The following is a 17,118-nucleotide window of genomic DNA, read 5'->3' on the forward strand; positions in this document are numbered from 1 at the left end:
CAGCCGCCCCTCCGGGAAGAGCCGGCGCCCGCCCGCCGCCGCCTCCGCCTCTCTGCTGCGCCTGTGCGCGCAAGGCAGGAGCGCCGGGCAGAGGCAGAGGAGGCGGGCGGGCGGACGGGCGCCGGGAGCGGCCAGTGGCGCAGGGCCGGGGGCGAGCGGGGGTGGGCAGAGCCGGGCGAGCGAGCGCCGGAGAGGCGGAGAGCATCCCCGCCGTCCATCGTCTGCAAGCGGGCCCCGGCCGAGCAGGTGCGTCGGAGGAGGAGGAGGAGGAGGAGGAGGAGGGGAGCGCCCGGGCTCCTCCGCCGCCACCGCCGCCGCGATGTTGGAGATCCAGCTGGACGATGGCGGGGTGGGCGGCTACCCGGGCGACGACTACTGCTCGGGCTCGGTGATGTCGGAGCGGGTCTCGGGCCTGGCCAGCAGCATCTACCGCGAGTTCGAGCGCCTGATCCGCTGCTACGACGAGGAGGTGGTGAAGGAGCTGATGCCGCTGGTGGTGACGGTGCTGGAGAACCTCGACTCGGTGCTGACCGACAACCAGGAGCACGAGGTGGAGCTGGAGCTGCTGCGGGAGGACAACGAGCAGCTGCTCACCCAGTACGAGCGGGAGAAAGCGCTGCGCAAGCAGGCCGAGGAGGTGAGCCGGACGGGCCAGAAACCCCCCCCTCCCTTCCTTCCTTCCTTCCTTCCTCCCTCCCTCCCTCCCTTCTTTCCTTCCTTCCTTCCTTCCTTCCTTCCTCCCTCCCTCCCTCCCTCCCTCCCTCCCTCCCTCCCTCCTTTCCTTCCTTCCTTCCTTCCTTCCTTCCTTCCTTCCTTCCTTCCTTCCTTCCTTCCTTCCTTCCTCCCCAGCCTTCCCCCACTCCCCCACCCCGAGGGCCAGCCGGAATGCCCGAACTTGGCCGCCGGAACGGGGGTCCGGGTGGGGTGGGGTGGGGTGGGGTGGGAAGGCTACCGGGCCTCTCCGGCCCTCTGACTCGCCGACAGAGCCGCGGGGCTTCCCCTGCCTTGCAGCTGAGCATCCGAGCATCCCTCCCTCCCTCCATCCCTCCATCCCTCCTTGTCATCGGATCCGAGCCCCTCCAAGGGAGTAACGGTCTGGTTTTATTACTGTTAATGTGTTTTAACCTATTGTTATAGTTTTGGGCACTTTGTTTAATCTCTTTTAATTTTTTAATTTTGTCTTTTAACATGTATTGCCCTGTTCACCGCCCTGAGTCCTTTGGGAGAAGGGCGGTGTACAAATAAAATTATTTATCTATCTATCTATCTATCTATCTATCTATCTATCTATCTATCTATCTATCTATCTATCTATCTATCTATTCTTCTGTGGAAAGAGAAGCACGGCTGCTTTATTGTGCTCTGAGCTTTCCGTAATCTTTGCACCCAGGGCCCAAGGGGAGGGGGGAGAAGCTCCCAGCTGTTGGGCTGTTTTCAAGCCTGGCTTGTGTCTGAAAGAGAGCTCTGGCTGCTGTTTCTCTTAGGGCGGATGAAAAAACAAAAATCTAAAAAAATAAATATGAAATATGAAAGCAGGCTTAGAAAAAGCATTGGGTGAGGTGACCTAAATCTGGAGGCATCTTGGAGCTCGAATAATAATAAATAATAAACCTTTACTGTCAAAGGACAACATGTGTACATTGAGATTAGCTGAGCCTTCCCCCCCCCACCTGCTCTCTCCCCCCAACACACAGTGACAACAAACCCTCCATCCCACCACACTATGTGAACCAACTACACCACACATGGGTTGTGAATTGGCTTTCCTGGAAGGGCAAAGAGGAGAGGGTGGCTGGGAAATCTGCCTTGATTTATGGGGGAGGGAGAGGAAGTTGGCTTCCAATGAATAAATGGCAGAGTGGGGATAATTTGTTTTCCCCATCCCTTTCCCACCCACCCCCAACCCAGGGGTAGGCAACCTTGGCTCTTTTATGACTCGTGGACTTCAACTCCCAGAATTCCTGAGCCAGCATGGGGGAACTATGGCCCCCCTCATGACTCGTGGACTTCAACTCCCAGAATTCCTCAGCCAGCCTGGCTCAGCTTGGAAACCTCTCCCTTTCCCCTCAGCGTGGCTGGCTCAGGAATTCTGGGAGTTGAAGTCCACGAGTCATAAAAGGGCCAAGTTCAAAGACCCCTGCCTTATACCATTCTGACAAATGATTGTTTAATCCAGGGGTAGGCAACCTTGGCTCTTTTATGACTCGTGGACTTCAACTCCCAGAATTCCTGAGCCGGCATGGCTCAGCTTGGAAACCTCTCCCTTTCCCCTCAGCGTGGCTGGCTCAGGAATTCTGGGAGTTGAAGTCCACGAGTCATAAAAGAGCCAAGGTTGCCTAGCCCTGCCCCAACCCCATCAAACGTAACGGTTCTGGGTCAGCCATCCCTTTTTCCTAGCTCCAGCGGGTCAGTCATCTTTCAGAAGTTTCCGCTTCTCATTCTCATCATCAACCTTGATGAGCTGGTTGGCTCAGGATAATGGGAGCTGTCATCCAACAGTCTGAGAGCTCCTTTGGGCTAGTAGTTAAGGGACCAGGTTAGAAACCAGGAGATGGTGAATTCTAGTGCCGCCTTAGGCATGAAAATTGGCCGGGGTGACTTTGGGCCAATCATCAGGAGACCATGAGCTCTAATGCCCGCCCGCCGTACGCATGAAAGCTAGTTGGATGACTTTGGGCCAATCACCAGGAGTTGGTGAGTTCTAATCCCACTTTAGGTATGGTGATGTTGGACCAAGCACCAGGAGACCGTGAATTCTAGTGCCGCTTTAGGCATGAAGCCTGGCTCAGTGACCTTGGGCCAGCCAGTCTCTCTCAGCTCAACCCACCTCACAAAGTTGTGGTGGGAAAAATAGGAGGAGGAAGAAGTATCATGTATCTTCACCACCTTCGGTTAGTTATAAAAAATAATAATAGTGGGATTAAAAAAAAAACCTAAAAAAATCAAAATTAGAGGTTGCTAGATGTGGGAACTGCTGGTATATTATGGCGGCATTCATCCAAATGCCTTTTCCATCCCTCTTGGCAGCCAACCAAATAGATTGGCTTGTCCCTGTATTAATTCCTGTCTCAAAACTTAATAATTTATCTTCGGAGGACATCAGAAAGTCACCCAGCTAGTCTTTGGTAAAATACGTTTTTATCTGTCCCAATTTTTGAAAATACGCCCTCTTCTCTAGACTTTCAATTTCAGAAGTTTAGCTTGCTTCCTAGCAACTGCCTTTTCTTCCACTTAGCATTTGGAGGTTACCATCCGTGCCTTTCTTAGCCTAGTGAAAAGAACGTGTTGGGGCTGATAAAAATGCCAGCAAAAAAATATACTTTCAATCGTTGCAGGGAATAAAAAGATACATTTGTAAACATAAGGAGAACCAAAAATACAAAAAGGGCTTTCTTTGGTGGTGGCAGATGGCCAGAAAGTACATCTGAATAACTTAGTAGATGCACTTGATCTGCAAGGATTTCTTGGCCCCGCTAAATTACGTGAAGTGCTGTGTGAATCCAACCGTTCCAGCAACTTAGATTTTCTTGTTGAGAACAAAAACCAAAATGGAGCTACAAGACTGGATTCAGTTCACCCAGTGACCCGATTCATTTAGCGTGGTCTGCTTAATATGTTAAGTGAGTTCAGGCACTGCTTGTTCGTTGCAAGCAACGGTTTCAGTTTTCGTAGGCCGTGCAATCTTCATCAGAGTGTTATTTTCTACAAAACTGTGGTTAGGCAATAGACACGTCTGGCTTTGGTGAGTGAATATCTTTGGGACTTCCGAGAACCTCTAAATTGCTTTCGTACGTCATGTTTATCTTCTAAAGTCCTCCAGTTGTGTCCTGCAGTTTTGTAGACCGGAGTGTGGTTTTGATTTCATTATTTTAAAATGTCGCTTTATGGATGATGTCTTGGCTGTGATGGGAGGCCAGGAGTTTTAATGTTGAAGATAGTGCTGTCAGGATGGATCTTTTTATTTGTATTTTTCACGGTTCATCTTTCTTGGATGTGTCTTTCGATTAAGTCAGCAGGGAGGACTGATTTCCCGTTGTATTTCTATCCATGGTGTGGCGAGATGGGCAGCTGTGCATTGGAAGAGAAACGAGAGCTCCCAAATAATTACATCCCCATTTCTGTAAAAACACTTTTGTGGCTAACACACTCTGACAACCACTGAATTGCAAGTGTATTAATACAGTTCCAATAATAATAATAATAATAATAATAATAATAATAATAATAATAATAATAATAATAATAATAATAATATTAATAATAATAATTTAATTTTTATACCGCCCTTCTTCCGAAGGACTCAGGGCGGTGTACAGGGCAATGCAATAAAATACAATATATAAAAATTAAAAGAAATATTAAATACAATAGCCCAATTAAATAGATTAATACAAAATGTTAAAATACCCCTAAACCCATCAGACCAGGCCGGCTTGTTCAAATAAATATGTTTTTAGGTCACGTCGGAAGGAGTGAAGGTCGGGAGCCATCCGGAGCTCCACCAGTAAACGGTTCCAAAGGTCTGGCGCGCCCAAATTAGAAACAAATCCAATTTCTCATTCTCAACAACTTTCGGTATATTTTTTATGACTGTGATCTTGCTTTATGTGGGGTAAGCTCCCAAAATATTATAATCATGATCCAGGCAAAGTCAAAACCAGTGGGGTTTACCTTCTGTATGGGCATGTGTGTAGGCTTGTGTTATTGAAGTTGTGCTGATTTCAAAGAACCATGTTAAGATAGCTGGCTGCTTCTCTGGATAAAGACAATTAAGAGACATTTGATGCTTTTTGTCTGGGCCAAGTCTCTAGGTCCTAAGATTAGGAAAGAAATGGTTGGTTGTTACAAAATTACGGGTACTACAGAAGTACAGAAAAAGAATGAGCTGCATTGTGTTTTTATGTTACCTGGGTACACACTTCAGGCTCAGCACAAATAGTCTGGATATTTTGGTTTTCGTTTAGTTTATATTTGTGAACCTATCAATTATGGCTTAGTGCCATGTGCCTGTGCAACCATTATGACTCAATGAACCATGGTGAACATGAACTACGGCACAGTGGGAAATATGAACCTGTGGTTTGCCAAACAGGTTTTTATTTGTTAATTTTTGCAATTTTCTGATGGGCGGTTGTGAGAATGGTAGGAGAAATAAGTGAAGTTGTGGTAGAAGAGGGGTGTGAGATGCGTATCTCCCTAAAATCCATAGAAATGCACATAAAATTGTCCTGAAATTGTTCTGAATTTTCCTGCTTCCTTGATTGAATTTTTCTAGGATTTCTCCTTCCGTCAAACTACCGGATCAGAAAAGAAACCAACACTTCGGTGTGCTTTTCCCCTCCTGTTTTTCTTTGTGTGTCTTGAGATGTTTTCTCAAATTACTTTCTTGGCCCCAGGTCAAGCAACTTTTACTTCGCTGGGTTGTCCTTTTATCCTTCAAATCCATTTCCTTTGCCCTCTACACCAACGTGTGTATATCTATTACAAACATTGAATTCCTGAAATTATTGACGGGGAAAGAGAATGTGTTAATCCGTGCATACTATACATATCTTTATTCACCTCAGTGGCTCTATAGCAGAGTCTTCCAATCGAAGCAAGTTCCAAATATGCTTCTTGGGGAATTCTGGGAGCTGAAATCCGTGCACTTTAACCTGGAAATGGTTTAGGTTGGGAAACCTGGTTACCTATATGACCTCTACAGTCAGGATAGAGTGGATTTTAAGCCTTGATATCATTTGTTTGATTTTAGCTTGGCTTCATAAATTTCACACATTTCGGCAAACCATGATTAAACAAACCTGGAACAATCTTAATATTCCGTACAGTCATTGTACCTATTAAAAGTAATGTTAATTACTGGGTTGAGTTGCAGCATTCTCAGAGATGTCCAGTGAAAAATAGGGCTTTTCTACTACTTGGTCTAGCTAGAGACACCAAATATTCCACATAGAAATGAAATACATACACACACACACACACACACACACACACACCAAGAAAAAAAAGCTTATTAATACTTGTTAGTTTGTGAAACTGATTGCCACCGACGTTTGAGAGAGGTCACATTTAGAATGAGTCTAGGACTTTTGCCTATTTAGCAGCATATTGTTTAAACAGTAATATGGCTTTCTGGGACACAGCCAAAGGATTTTTCACATCATCTGCTACTAGATTCTTTTTTAAATCAAAAAACGTATTGGAGCATTTTATCTTCAAAGTATATACAGTTTCCACTGAGCTGTCATCCCTCCCCAACTAGGCATTTGCAGCTTATGACTTAAATTGGTGGAAGAGAAATAAAACTCCAGGGTACTGAGTCTCTGTAATAAAAGATTTTAGCATGGTTTGGCTTTGAATGATAATCACATTTGTAGACATTGGTTCATTTCCACTTCTTTGCTAGCATAAAATTAGAATTATTCAGATCGTCAAGATCTCTGGCTTGGTCTATTTTTATTGATACAGTAGCATCGTAGACTGATTACGAATACATTGTTTTTACTGTGTTACTCTTTTGAAAAGGTTTCCAGCCAAAGAAAGGGACAACGGAATAGAATTCAGTATTTTATTGACAAAAAATAAGAGACCATAGGTATGCAATAGACGAGATTCGTCTCCTTTCTTCATTGGAGCTTTCTGAAAGCCAGTGATGGATATTAAACAGAGTTTGGGTTGATTATTTGCCAGCTTCCCCAAATTTATCCGATGCAATCACTCTGTCTTGTAAAAACAGTTGAAGAAAAACAGTGTCATTCTGCCTGATCCACTAGGTAGTATAGAGCAGGGGTCCTCAATCCCCTCTCCGTGCACCGGTACTGGGCCACGGCATGCCAGCAACTGGTCCTCACAAACAAGCAAAGCCCCATCCGCGGGATGCAGGCAGCACAGCAAACCACGCCCCCTCCGGTCCACGGAAAAACTTCTCTCCACGGAACTGGTCCCCGGTGCCCCAAAGGTTGTGGACCTCTGGTGTAGAGTGCTAAGAAGGGTTACAATTCAAGGTGCTGGTTATCACCTTTAAAGCCCTACATGTCTTTGGGCCAGGCTATTTTGAAGGACTGTCTCTCCCCTAATCCATCTACTCAGACCGCCAAGACGGGAAGGCAGGGCAAGTGACAGGTTCCCGTAGATTAGGGATGTACCTCTGGTGGGACCACAAAAATGGGCCTTCTCAGTGGTGGCTCTCCTTTATGGGATAGCATTGTCCCCAAGGCACAGGTGGCCCCCACCCTGTTGCTTTTTTCAGAGGGCCATTAAAAACATGGCTTTGTCGGCGAGCCTGGGGACCATGAATGGAGATGGATCCAACCCAGTGGCTGATTTGATTGTGTTGTTGCTGTCATGGAAACCGTGGGGGGGCTGTTTAATGGTTTTTTATTATCTGATGGATCTAAAAAAAGAAAGAAAGAAATTGTAAATTTTTGTTGGTCGGCTGTATAACTTTGTTTAATAAATAAAGGGGAAATGGTAGAGCCAGAGGGGAATCAGCCCGTGACACTAGCATGGTTGAGCAGGGGATGCCAACAGATGAAACCAAGATGGAATCGGAATTGGTAATGCAGACAGCCGGTTTTATAATGGAGACTTTTGTACCATCACAAGGGGTGGGGCATCATGCTTCAGGTCGATAATGGGGAATTGGCCAAAGTTATGCAAGGCCTAAAGACTGTGGATATCTGTTTGCGATCTTTGTGTTTGCCTTTGAGTCTGCATCCAGCACTGCAGACAAAGGAAGAAATGTTACAGTGCTGACCGAGTTTTTTTTGCACAAAGCCAAAACAAAAAATAATAATTTTTTTATAAAGAACAAGGCCTCAAAGTGCTGATTTGTTCCGATGACACAGCTGTTACATGCTTAAAAAACATGCATTTTGTATGCCTGGTGTTTGTAAGAAGGGACAGTCTTTGAATGATGACACCTTGTAGTAAAAAGTTGCACTTTAATCTGCCCCTTTCACCCGTTTCTGCTGTTTATGTCTTCAAATAGAAATTCATTGAATTTGAAGATGCACTGGAACAGGAGAAGAAAGAGTTGCAGGTTCAGGTGGAGCACCTGGAATTTCAAACGCGGCAGCTGGAGCTGAAGGCCAAGAATTATGCAGACCAGAGTGAGTAAAAGCATTCCCAGAGTTTGGCCAATCTACTGCATTCTGTACACAGATTTTATTAAATTTGGTTGGATTTCCCTGAGTGCATCATGAACTGCATCCTGATAAACCCCGAGTTGGCTTCAGAGGTAAAACATTTACTGGCATGTAAAAGGCTCCGGCTTCAATTCCTGGCTCTCCAAATAAGTTTGCACAGGGCACCCAATCCAAATCTGTCTGAAGAAGCCACTGCGTTAGATCAGCCTGTGGTCTGACTAGGCTCAAGGTGTGGCTGTTTCTAGCTTGGTTTAAAAGCTCAAAGGCTGAATCTTAAGAAGTCTGCCTGAAGAGCATGTGCTGTATCAATTAAACCAGCAGGAAATTGGGGCACCAACCTTTTCTTTTGTTCGTTTGTAATTATATAACAAGGCCTTGGGAGTAAACTAGAGCGAGCTTGAAGACGTATTCTCATTCCATTTGTAAGTTGTTAGTATCATCTTTCTCAGAGTGCTCCATTTCTCCTCCGCCCACTTTCTTTTCTTTTCTTTTTTTAAATAATGGAACAGTTTCCCGGTTGGAGGAGCGTGAATCTGAAATGAAGAAAGAATACAACGCTCTACACCAGCGGCACACAGAGGTATCTCCTCTCCTTTCCTAGGAGTGGATGAAAAGTTGATTAGTATTAGTTGGAATGTACAGGTCTAAAAGTAAATGACAGCGGTAACCCTAACTCCTTTCGGGTCTTCTGTTCTAGTGTTGTGGGTATTGGGGTACAGTCTGTAAAGTCGCGTTCTTCACATAGAGACGGACACAGAGCTGGGGTAAAGATGAGTTTAGTCTGAACAGAACGAACTGGGGAAACAGGGGAGCCTGGCGTCTATTTGTACCTGCCCAGGTGGATGGCATCCAATCAGTTCAAACCTGGGCTTCCTGCCAGTGCAGGTGACAATGGGTGTAGATCCTGGCTCCCCACCAGGCTGACCATGCCTGGGGCTGTCAAAAGCTTAAGTCATTAGGCTTATCCTGAGTGAGCAGTTATCGCCCGGAGCTGTCCAACCCCTCTGCTGATCTGCACCATCAGCCTCCTGCTGTGCTGTCCTTTGTGTATGCTGGGAAGCATACACTGCACAGTCGTAGCTGGAAGTTTGTACGTTCCGGTTCTGCTGTGTAGAAAATCCAAAACACTATTTTTAAAAAAAAAAAAAAAGGAAGAAGAAAAGCCATTTTCCAGATCAGAAAAGGTTGGACTCGGGTACAGTTCTAAAGTGGAGTGGGAATCCGGATTAAATACTATCTTTCTTTTTTCTTCCCCCTTCTTCTGCAGATGATCCAAACCTATGTGGAGCACATTGAGAGATCCAAGATGCAGCAGGTCGCCGGAAATAGTCAAAACGAGAGTGGTCTGTCTGGGAGAAGGTAGGGCGGCCCCCAAGGAAGTAGAGTTTCAAGGCGAAAAGACTGTTCTGATCTTGCGTAGAAGCTTCTCTCTAAGTAACTGAAACGAGCATCTCGGGATGACCCGTGAACTAGGCTGCATCTCTCAGCCTCAGCCATTTGCGAACAGGCTGAATTATGATGGCGGGACCTGCATGGGGAGAGTGAAGGGAAAATGCTTGAAATGCCTGTAGTTGTGTTACACCACATGTTTCACTGTCCCAGCTGGCATGGTCCTTGAAAAGCTGGCTTAGGCTTATTGTCTCCAGGGGTTCAGTACTTGGTCCAGATGTTGTGAAGCATGATTTCAAACAAAAGGGTAGCGAGTGAGAATGCATTTCGTGTCACAGCAGAGTTAAAAATAATGATTTGAAAAGCTTGAATGTAAATTCCTTTAAGAAGTTGTTTCCCCCCCTATTTTTTTTTCGCCAACTTACTATTTCCTTCTTAAGAAGTCTGGCTTCTCTGAGATTAGAAACAAACATTTTAAAGTAAGAGTCCAAAAGGCCCAAATGTTGCAAATTATATTTGTGTCTTCCTGGTCTAGCTTAAAGGTAAAGGTTCTCCCCGCACATGCATGCTAGTCATTTCCGACTCTAAGGGCTGGTGCTCATCTCCGTTTCAAAGCTGAAGAGCCGGCGCTTGTCCGAGGACGTCTCCGTGGTCATGTGGCCGGCATGACTGGACGCCAAAGGTGCATGGAACGCTGTTACCTTCCCGCCGTAGTGGTCCCTATTTTTCTACTTGCATTTTTACGTCCTTTCGAACTGCTAGGTTGGCAGAAGCTGGGACGAGTAACAGGCGCTCTGCTACGTGGCACTTGGGATTTGACCCGCCAAACTGCCGATCTTCTGATCGACAAGCTCAGCATCCTAACCCACTGAGCCACCGCATCCCTAGCTAGCTTAAAGAGCTATAAACGGAGGTTATGCACACTTTGAAAATAATTTGGAAGAAGCACTTGCTGAGCACGAGAGTAAACGGATCCCCTTGAAGTTAAGGCAACTCTGAAAGCAGCTGTACCTTTTTTTTAGTCTTGCAAGAAAATAACTGAAGAACAATACTTGTACAGGCAGTCCTTGAACATATGACCACAACTGAGCCCAAATTTCCTGTTGCTAAGTGGGACTGTTGTCAAGTGAATTTTGCCCCATTTTATGGCCTTTCTTGCCACGGAATCACTGCAGTTGTTAAATCAATAACACGGGTTGTGAAGTGCATGTGGCTTCCCCGTTGACTTGGCTTGTCAGAAGGTCACAAAAGGGAATCATGTGACCCCCCCGGGACACGGCAACCATCATAAATACGAGTCAGTTGCCCAGCGTCTGAATTTTGATCGCGTGACCACGGGGATGCTGCGACAGTCGTAAGGGTGAAAAATGGTCGTGTCACTTTTTGCAGTGCCATTGCAACTTTGAACGGTCAGTAAATGAATTGTTGTAAGGCGAGGACTGCCTGTACAAGGTCAAAAGCTTTTCTGATTCAGTCGTAACAGATTACAGCCTGTGGTGGGGAACAGATCCCCAAAAGGATTATTATTGGCACACTCTTGTTTTCAGCTGTTTGGCGGGGTGAATCCCGAGTGCCGAGTGTGTAGCAGAGTGAGCGCCTGTTACTCGTCCCAGCTTCTGCCAACCTAGCAGTTCGAAAGCACGTGAAAAATGCAAGTAGAAAAATAGGGACCACTACGGTGGGAAGGTAACAGCGTTCTGTGCGCCTTTGGCGTCTAGTCGTGCCGGCCACATGACCACGGAGACGTTCTCGGACAAGCGCTGGCTCTTCGGCTTTGAAAGATGGAGATGAGCACCGGCCCCTAGAGTTGGAAACAACTAGCACGCGTGTGCAGGGGAAGCTTTACCTTTATGCCTTCGGCAGGGACAGACACCCCCCCCCCCATGAAATGGGGTTATAAGTTACAAAAATGGGGATAGAACCTAGATTGAGATCATGGAGACAGCAGGGCCATTAATTTCTTCTGTGTTGGACAAGTTGTCCATCTTCAGAAGGAATAGATGGATGACTTGCTTCCGGGGAAGAGAAAAGAATGTTGTTTGATTAAATCCCAATGGGTTGTGGGGATTGGCATCCTGTGTAAATCATCTGTGACCCACCAACCGGTGTCAGGAGTCTTTTTCCTTCATCCCAGTCAGTGCATGTTCTTTTGGATTTGGCTTGTGTCTGGCTGCACTTGCATTCCGTAGCTCCCGTTGCTTATCTCACCTCTGCGTGTGGTTTGCGCTGTGATTGTGCTCAGGTTTTTATTTTAGAAAAAGCGGAGAGATATTGTATCCTTCAGCACGTAAGCGTGTGTATGAGCACAGAACGTGTTCCATAACTCCTGAGGTTATTGAGGATAAGGGCATTTTTCCGTGTGATGATGGGACCACGCAGACATGCATTTCTTGTGACTTGCTTCCATTGGAGTTTCTTTCTATGAGTTCAAGAAGCTTGCCTTGTTTTGTGCAAACTAAAAATAATACGGCAACAACTGATTCAGACAGGCAGATTTGCTACAGGGTGAGCACAGGGGTTGAGGATCCCTTTAAAACAGCGTTTCCCAATCTTGGCCACTTGGAAGATGTGTGGACTTCAACTCCAGAATTCCCCAGCCAGCTCCCAGAATTTTGGGACTTGGGAGTCCACACATCTCCAAGTGGTTGGGAAACCCTTCCTTAGGAAAATATTACTGGAGTGTAATGAGATATAAGAACATATATTTTTCTGGTCTGCTTATGAAATTCGAATTCATCCACATATCTTGTGGATGAGAGGAACTCCTGAGCTTTCAAAAACTGTTGATATTTTATTGAGTACGGGAAAGCTAGGCATAGGATGCATTAGACAGAGACAAAGAGTAGTCCAAGCATTTTGCTAGTGCTAGGAATGGTCTAGGACAGGGGTAGGCAACCTCGGCTCTTTTATGACTCATGGACTTCAACTCCCAGAATTCCTGAGTCAGCTAGGAGTCTAGGAGAAACTTATCCTAACTCTTAAGAAGATGTTGATAGTTACCACTGGGACATATAAATGTGGAATTCTGATCACTAAAATGTGAAACGATATAAAGCCAACCTTAAGAGTCATCCACCCTGTTTTCTGCTCTTTTTTCAAAATTTTGAGTTTTTCCCTGAAATTTTGGTGATTTCTAAGCCCTTTTTGGGAGTTCACTGATGGAATATATACCTCTGCCTCCCCCCCCAATAAATAAATTTATTTAGATGAAGGCAATCAGAAGCCAACCTATGAACTTACTTGCTTACCCAGTTGTAACCATTAGAAGGCAATTGGCAGTTGTTATTAGCGCACACGTATCTACCCATGTGTGTTTCCTGGTACAGCTTTAGGAGACTTAGAGAAAACTGTCAATAAGCCAGATGAAATATTACATTGGAAAACCATAATTGGAACTTCAGGAATGTTTGTTCCCACATAAGAGAAACTGATTCTGGAATGTTTAATCTTCTCTCTCTCTGCTTTCATCATTTAAACTTAGCTCTGTTGGATTAAAAAAAAGAAAAAGGAATCACACAGAGAGAAATACATATTTATGTATCCCTGTGATTATGAAGAGAGTTGAGCTTTAAGGGTTAAGTCCAGTGTGAGTCTTCCATTCAGGTTGTCTCCATCCTTCAATGTAAAATAAGTACATTATGAGATCTAGTCATAGGTCTTTCACGTGTAATATTATCAAGGCCCCCCCGCCAAAAAAATTCTTATTTGTCGCACTCCTAAGAAGAAGCTACAGCTAAAAGCTACGATGTGTTCCTGATTTCTGATCTCTGGCTTGTTTCAAGTAATTCTACTCCAAAACAAGAATTCTAGAAAATTTTGGCTTACTGTAATTTTGCAAATGCTATACAGTTGCCATCGTCTCCCATGAAGGCAGAAACCATTGGTTGAATGATAAAAGCGTGGAATCAGTGTCGAAACGGCTATTTCCAATCTTTGCAAAATGTCACATGCTGATGTACGATAAAGAAACATCACTTTTCTTCAGATAAGAGACCAGCAACGCAGTGTAGCTGTACATAGGATAGTAGCATCCTTGCTTTGCAATGCGCTTGTGAGGCTGTGGGCCAGCGTGTCGATCTCTACTCGAAGGAGCATGTTGTCTGAGCATGTCAATAGCGTGCTTGCATGACTTGTGCACTCTAATGGTTATTCTCTTGTCTTGCTTCTTGTGCCATTACCTCTCTTGTGTTGGCTCTCTGTCACTTCAGTCACCACCCATCATGGAGAAAAAGGTAATTTGGCAGACTCTTCCTAAGGGGTTGAGTTTTCTCTTATCATCATCATCATCACCATCATGTTCATCATCATCATCATCATCATCATCATCATCATCATCATCATGGAACTTCTGATCACCAACCATATTTTGCAGTTCTGTACTGTTTTCTGAAGATCAGAGAAAAACATTCCTGAGCCACATTGCGCGCAGGTTCAGAGTGTGAATCCGGCCTGGTAGCCACACCTATCACTTCCATACATTGGGTTTAGAGTGTTGGGAGGCCTACTTGCCCCAGTGTCTGGTCTGGCCATATTTGACCACCATATTTGATGTAGCAACAATAGGCGCCATTTAAAATGGTTACTATTTAGATGGGTAAGATCTCAGTTCTTGTGGTATTGGGTGATCTTATAATATTTACAGAGGGTTTTTTTTCCCCTTCCAATTTTTCAGCACTGGTGGGGTGTTGCAGCTCTGGGTGTTTTGATCCCCAGAGACAAAAAGTAGCTGGGTTATCATAAAATATAAAATATAAAAAGGTTCCCCCGCACATGCGTGCTAGTCGTTTCCGACTCTAGGGGCCGGTGCTCATCTCCGTTTCAAAGCCGAAGAGCCAGCACTTGTCCAAGGACGTCTCCGTGGTCATGTGGACGGCACGACTGGACACCAAAGGCGCACAGAACGCTGTTACCTTCCCACCGTAGTGGTCCCTATTTTTCTACCTGCATTTTTTACGTGCTTTCGAACTGTTAGGTTGGCAGAAGCTGGGACGAGTAACAGGCGCTCACTCTGTTATGCGGCACTCGGGATTCGACCCGCCAAACTGCCGACCTTCTGATTGACAAGCTCAGCGTCCTAACCCACTGAGCCACCGCGTCCCCTACCATAAAATATAGGGGAAAGATAATTCTTTTGTTTTTTCTTCCAAGAAGGTGATAAGAGCCCCTCTTAGCCTCCTGCTAGGGTAGAAGTCCATGTCCTTGTGTGACAAAAATGTTGGAGAAGAGCAGTTGCAGATTTTGCTGACTACCCGCCAATCAATTGCATTTGTTCCTACTCATCCCCTTAATCTGAACTTCCTCTTCACAGTGGAATTTAAGGGAATCTCATCGGCCTTTATCTCACGGTTTCCTCCAGAACCTTCAGTTTTACATTTGAAGTTCTGGTTTGCTTCTCAGCTGGATTAAGTCCCCATTTGGAACCAGTCAAATGAAGCTGAGTCACAGGAGGAGAAGTTTGACTCTCATTTCAACGATCTCCAATCTTATCTTTAGGATAAGAAAGGAATATCTTTATAAAATCCTGGTTGAAACGGGAGTTCATTATCGTATCCAAATCTCTTCCTCCCTCAAAAAACTAAAAACATTGGTGAGATAGGTCTGGAAAGGAACACTTTTTTGTGGGGGGGGAGTCACCCCCTCCCCACATATTGCTCTTTGGGAGAAACCTCCCTATTTTTTTTTGGCTTGGCTGGCAGAAGAGATTAGACAAAAATGATGTTCGATATTTAGCATTTCAACCTACTTTGGCTGTGTATAAACCACATTCTCATGTTGGGTCGTAATAAGTTTTTTTTTTTTTTTGAGGAATTCCACGTTATTTGAGCACATCAGTTGTATTTTGCTAAACCAGGAACTGGAGAATTTATATTTTTGCCCTTCTGCTTTCAACTCTGCAAACGACAGCAGCTGGAAGATGAAACACCTCTCCATTGGGAAAAACAAAGGATAGTAACCAGCCTTGGATAGATTTATGCTATCTGACTTTCATTCTTATCTGTCAATCTGTCCTAACATAGTCAAGATGGATCAAGCCACACCTTCAAGTCTCTCATAGCAATCCCTTGTTCTTTATTGTATTTTTATCTTATTTCTGTTTCAAAGTATCTTGAGTCATGGGCACGAATTTCTCCTTCTCTTTTTATTTTTATAACTCAACTAGCTTAAATAGGATGTTATCGAGTAACTGAACCCAGGATAATTTCAAGGCTAAACAAGGCTCTGGATTCTTACTTGATACCTCCCCCAACTGTTATCCAGCGCTTTTAGCTACTCTGCCACAGCCAGTCTGTACTTGAGATTGAACAGAGAAAGAATACAATGTTCTGTGGTTCTTGTCATGATTTCATGAATATGATTTGGGGCCATTTTTCATGCATTCTTTTGATCTTAACAAGATCTACAATTCAGTGGCAGAGCACATGTTTTGCATGCAAAAGGACTCGGTCTACCTCCCAGCACTTCCAAGACAATCTGAAAAAGGGTCTTGTCAGCATTTTAAACAAGCATTTTAAACGTGCCATTTAGAGCAAGACAAGCAACTTTTGGCCCTAAGGGCACGTGCAAGATTCGAAACCCATTTTGCAAGAAGCCAGTTAGTTACTAGCAAGGTCAACCTGTGCCCCTCCTCACAGCTTCCTGGTGAAGAGAGTGGCAGAGAAAAAAAATGGGAGTAAAGATGAAAGATTTTTTTCATCTAGTTTTGGTGGAATCTGAACCCAGCCTGCATCAGTTTGCTTTAGTCTTGTCCATCAGACAGGCTTTAACAGAAGGCAGCCCTCAACACACCTTTTATTTTATTTTATTTTTTTTAATTCCATTTATATCCCGCCCTTCTCCGAAGACTCAGGGCGGCTTACAAGCTTAGCAGTAGCCTTCATTCTATGTATATGCCTGCTTATTAGGGCTTTCACACACCCCTCCAAGCGGCATTATTACAAAGTCAGCTTAATTGCCCCCAACAATCTGGGTCCTCATTTTACCTACCTCGGAAGGATGGAAGGCTGAGTCAACCTTGAGCCTGGTGGGATGCGAACCTGCACTAATTGCAGGCAGCTGGTGTTACTTAAGGAGGCATTAGCCCACTACTCCACCAAGGCTGGGTCCTTGAGGACCTTGTCGGTGTTAAACGTGATTGAACTTGGTTAGTGCTTTGATGGGAGATCATAATTCTAGCACGACACCTATACTACTACTACTATAATAATAATAATGATAATAATAATAATAATAATAATAATAATAATAATAATAATAATAATAATAATAATATAATAATAATAATAATAATAATAATAATAATAATAATAATAATAATAATAATTTGGAAGGGACCTTGGAGGTCATCTAGTCCAACCCCCTGCTCAGGCAGGAAACCTTATACCATTTCAGGCAAATGGCTGTCCAGTCTCTTCTTAAAAACCTCCAGTGTTGGAGCATTCACCACCTCTGGAGGCAGGCTGTTCCACTGGTTAATTGTTCTCACTGTCAGGAAGTTTCTCCTTAGTTCTAGGTTGCTTCTCTCCTTGACTAGTTTCCATCCATTGCTTCTTGTCCTGCTTTCAGGTGCTTTGGAGAATAGCTT

The 17,118-nt window shown here is 44.6% G+C and overlaps 1 protein-coding gene across 1 annotated transcript in view; it reads left to right on the forward strand.

Moving 5' to 3' along the window:
* Positions 1-319: 319 nt before the first annotated feature.
* Positions 320-17,118, forward strand: part of MAPK8IP3 (mitogen-activated protein kinase 8 interacting protein 3) — a gene marked incomplete at both ends in the record, with an annotated part of 56,753 nt that continues 39,954 nt past the window's right edge. The window contains 5 exons of the mRNA XM_083372747.1: positions 320-637; positions 7,991-8,111; positions 8,657-8,727; positions 9,415-9,506; positions 13,745-13,768. Coding sequence (XP_083228873.1) covers positions 320-637; positions 7,991-8,111; positions 8,657-8,727; positions 9,415-9,506; positions 13,745-13,768 — 626 coding nt within the window. The remainder of the gene's footprint in view (positions 638-7,990; positions 8,112-8,656; positions 8,728-9,414; positions 9,507-13,744; positions 13,769-17,118) is intronic.

The sequence above is a fragment of the Vipera ursinii genome (genome assembly GCF_947247035.1).
Source record: "Vipera ursinii genome assembly, chromosome: 13".
NCBI classification, from domain to species: Eukaryota; Metazoa; Chordata; class Lepidosauria; order Squamata; family Viperidae; genus Vipera; species Vipera ursinii.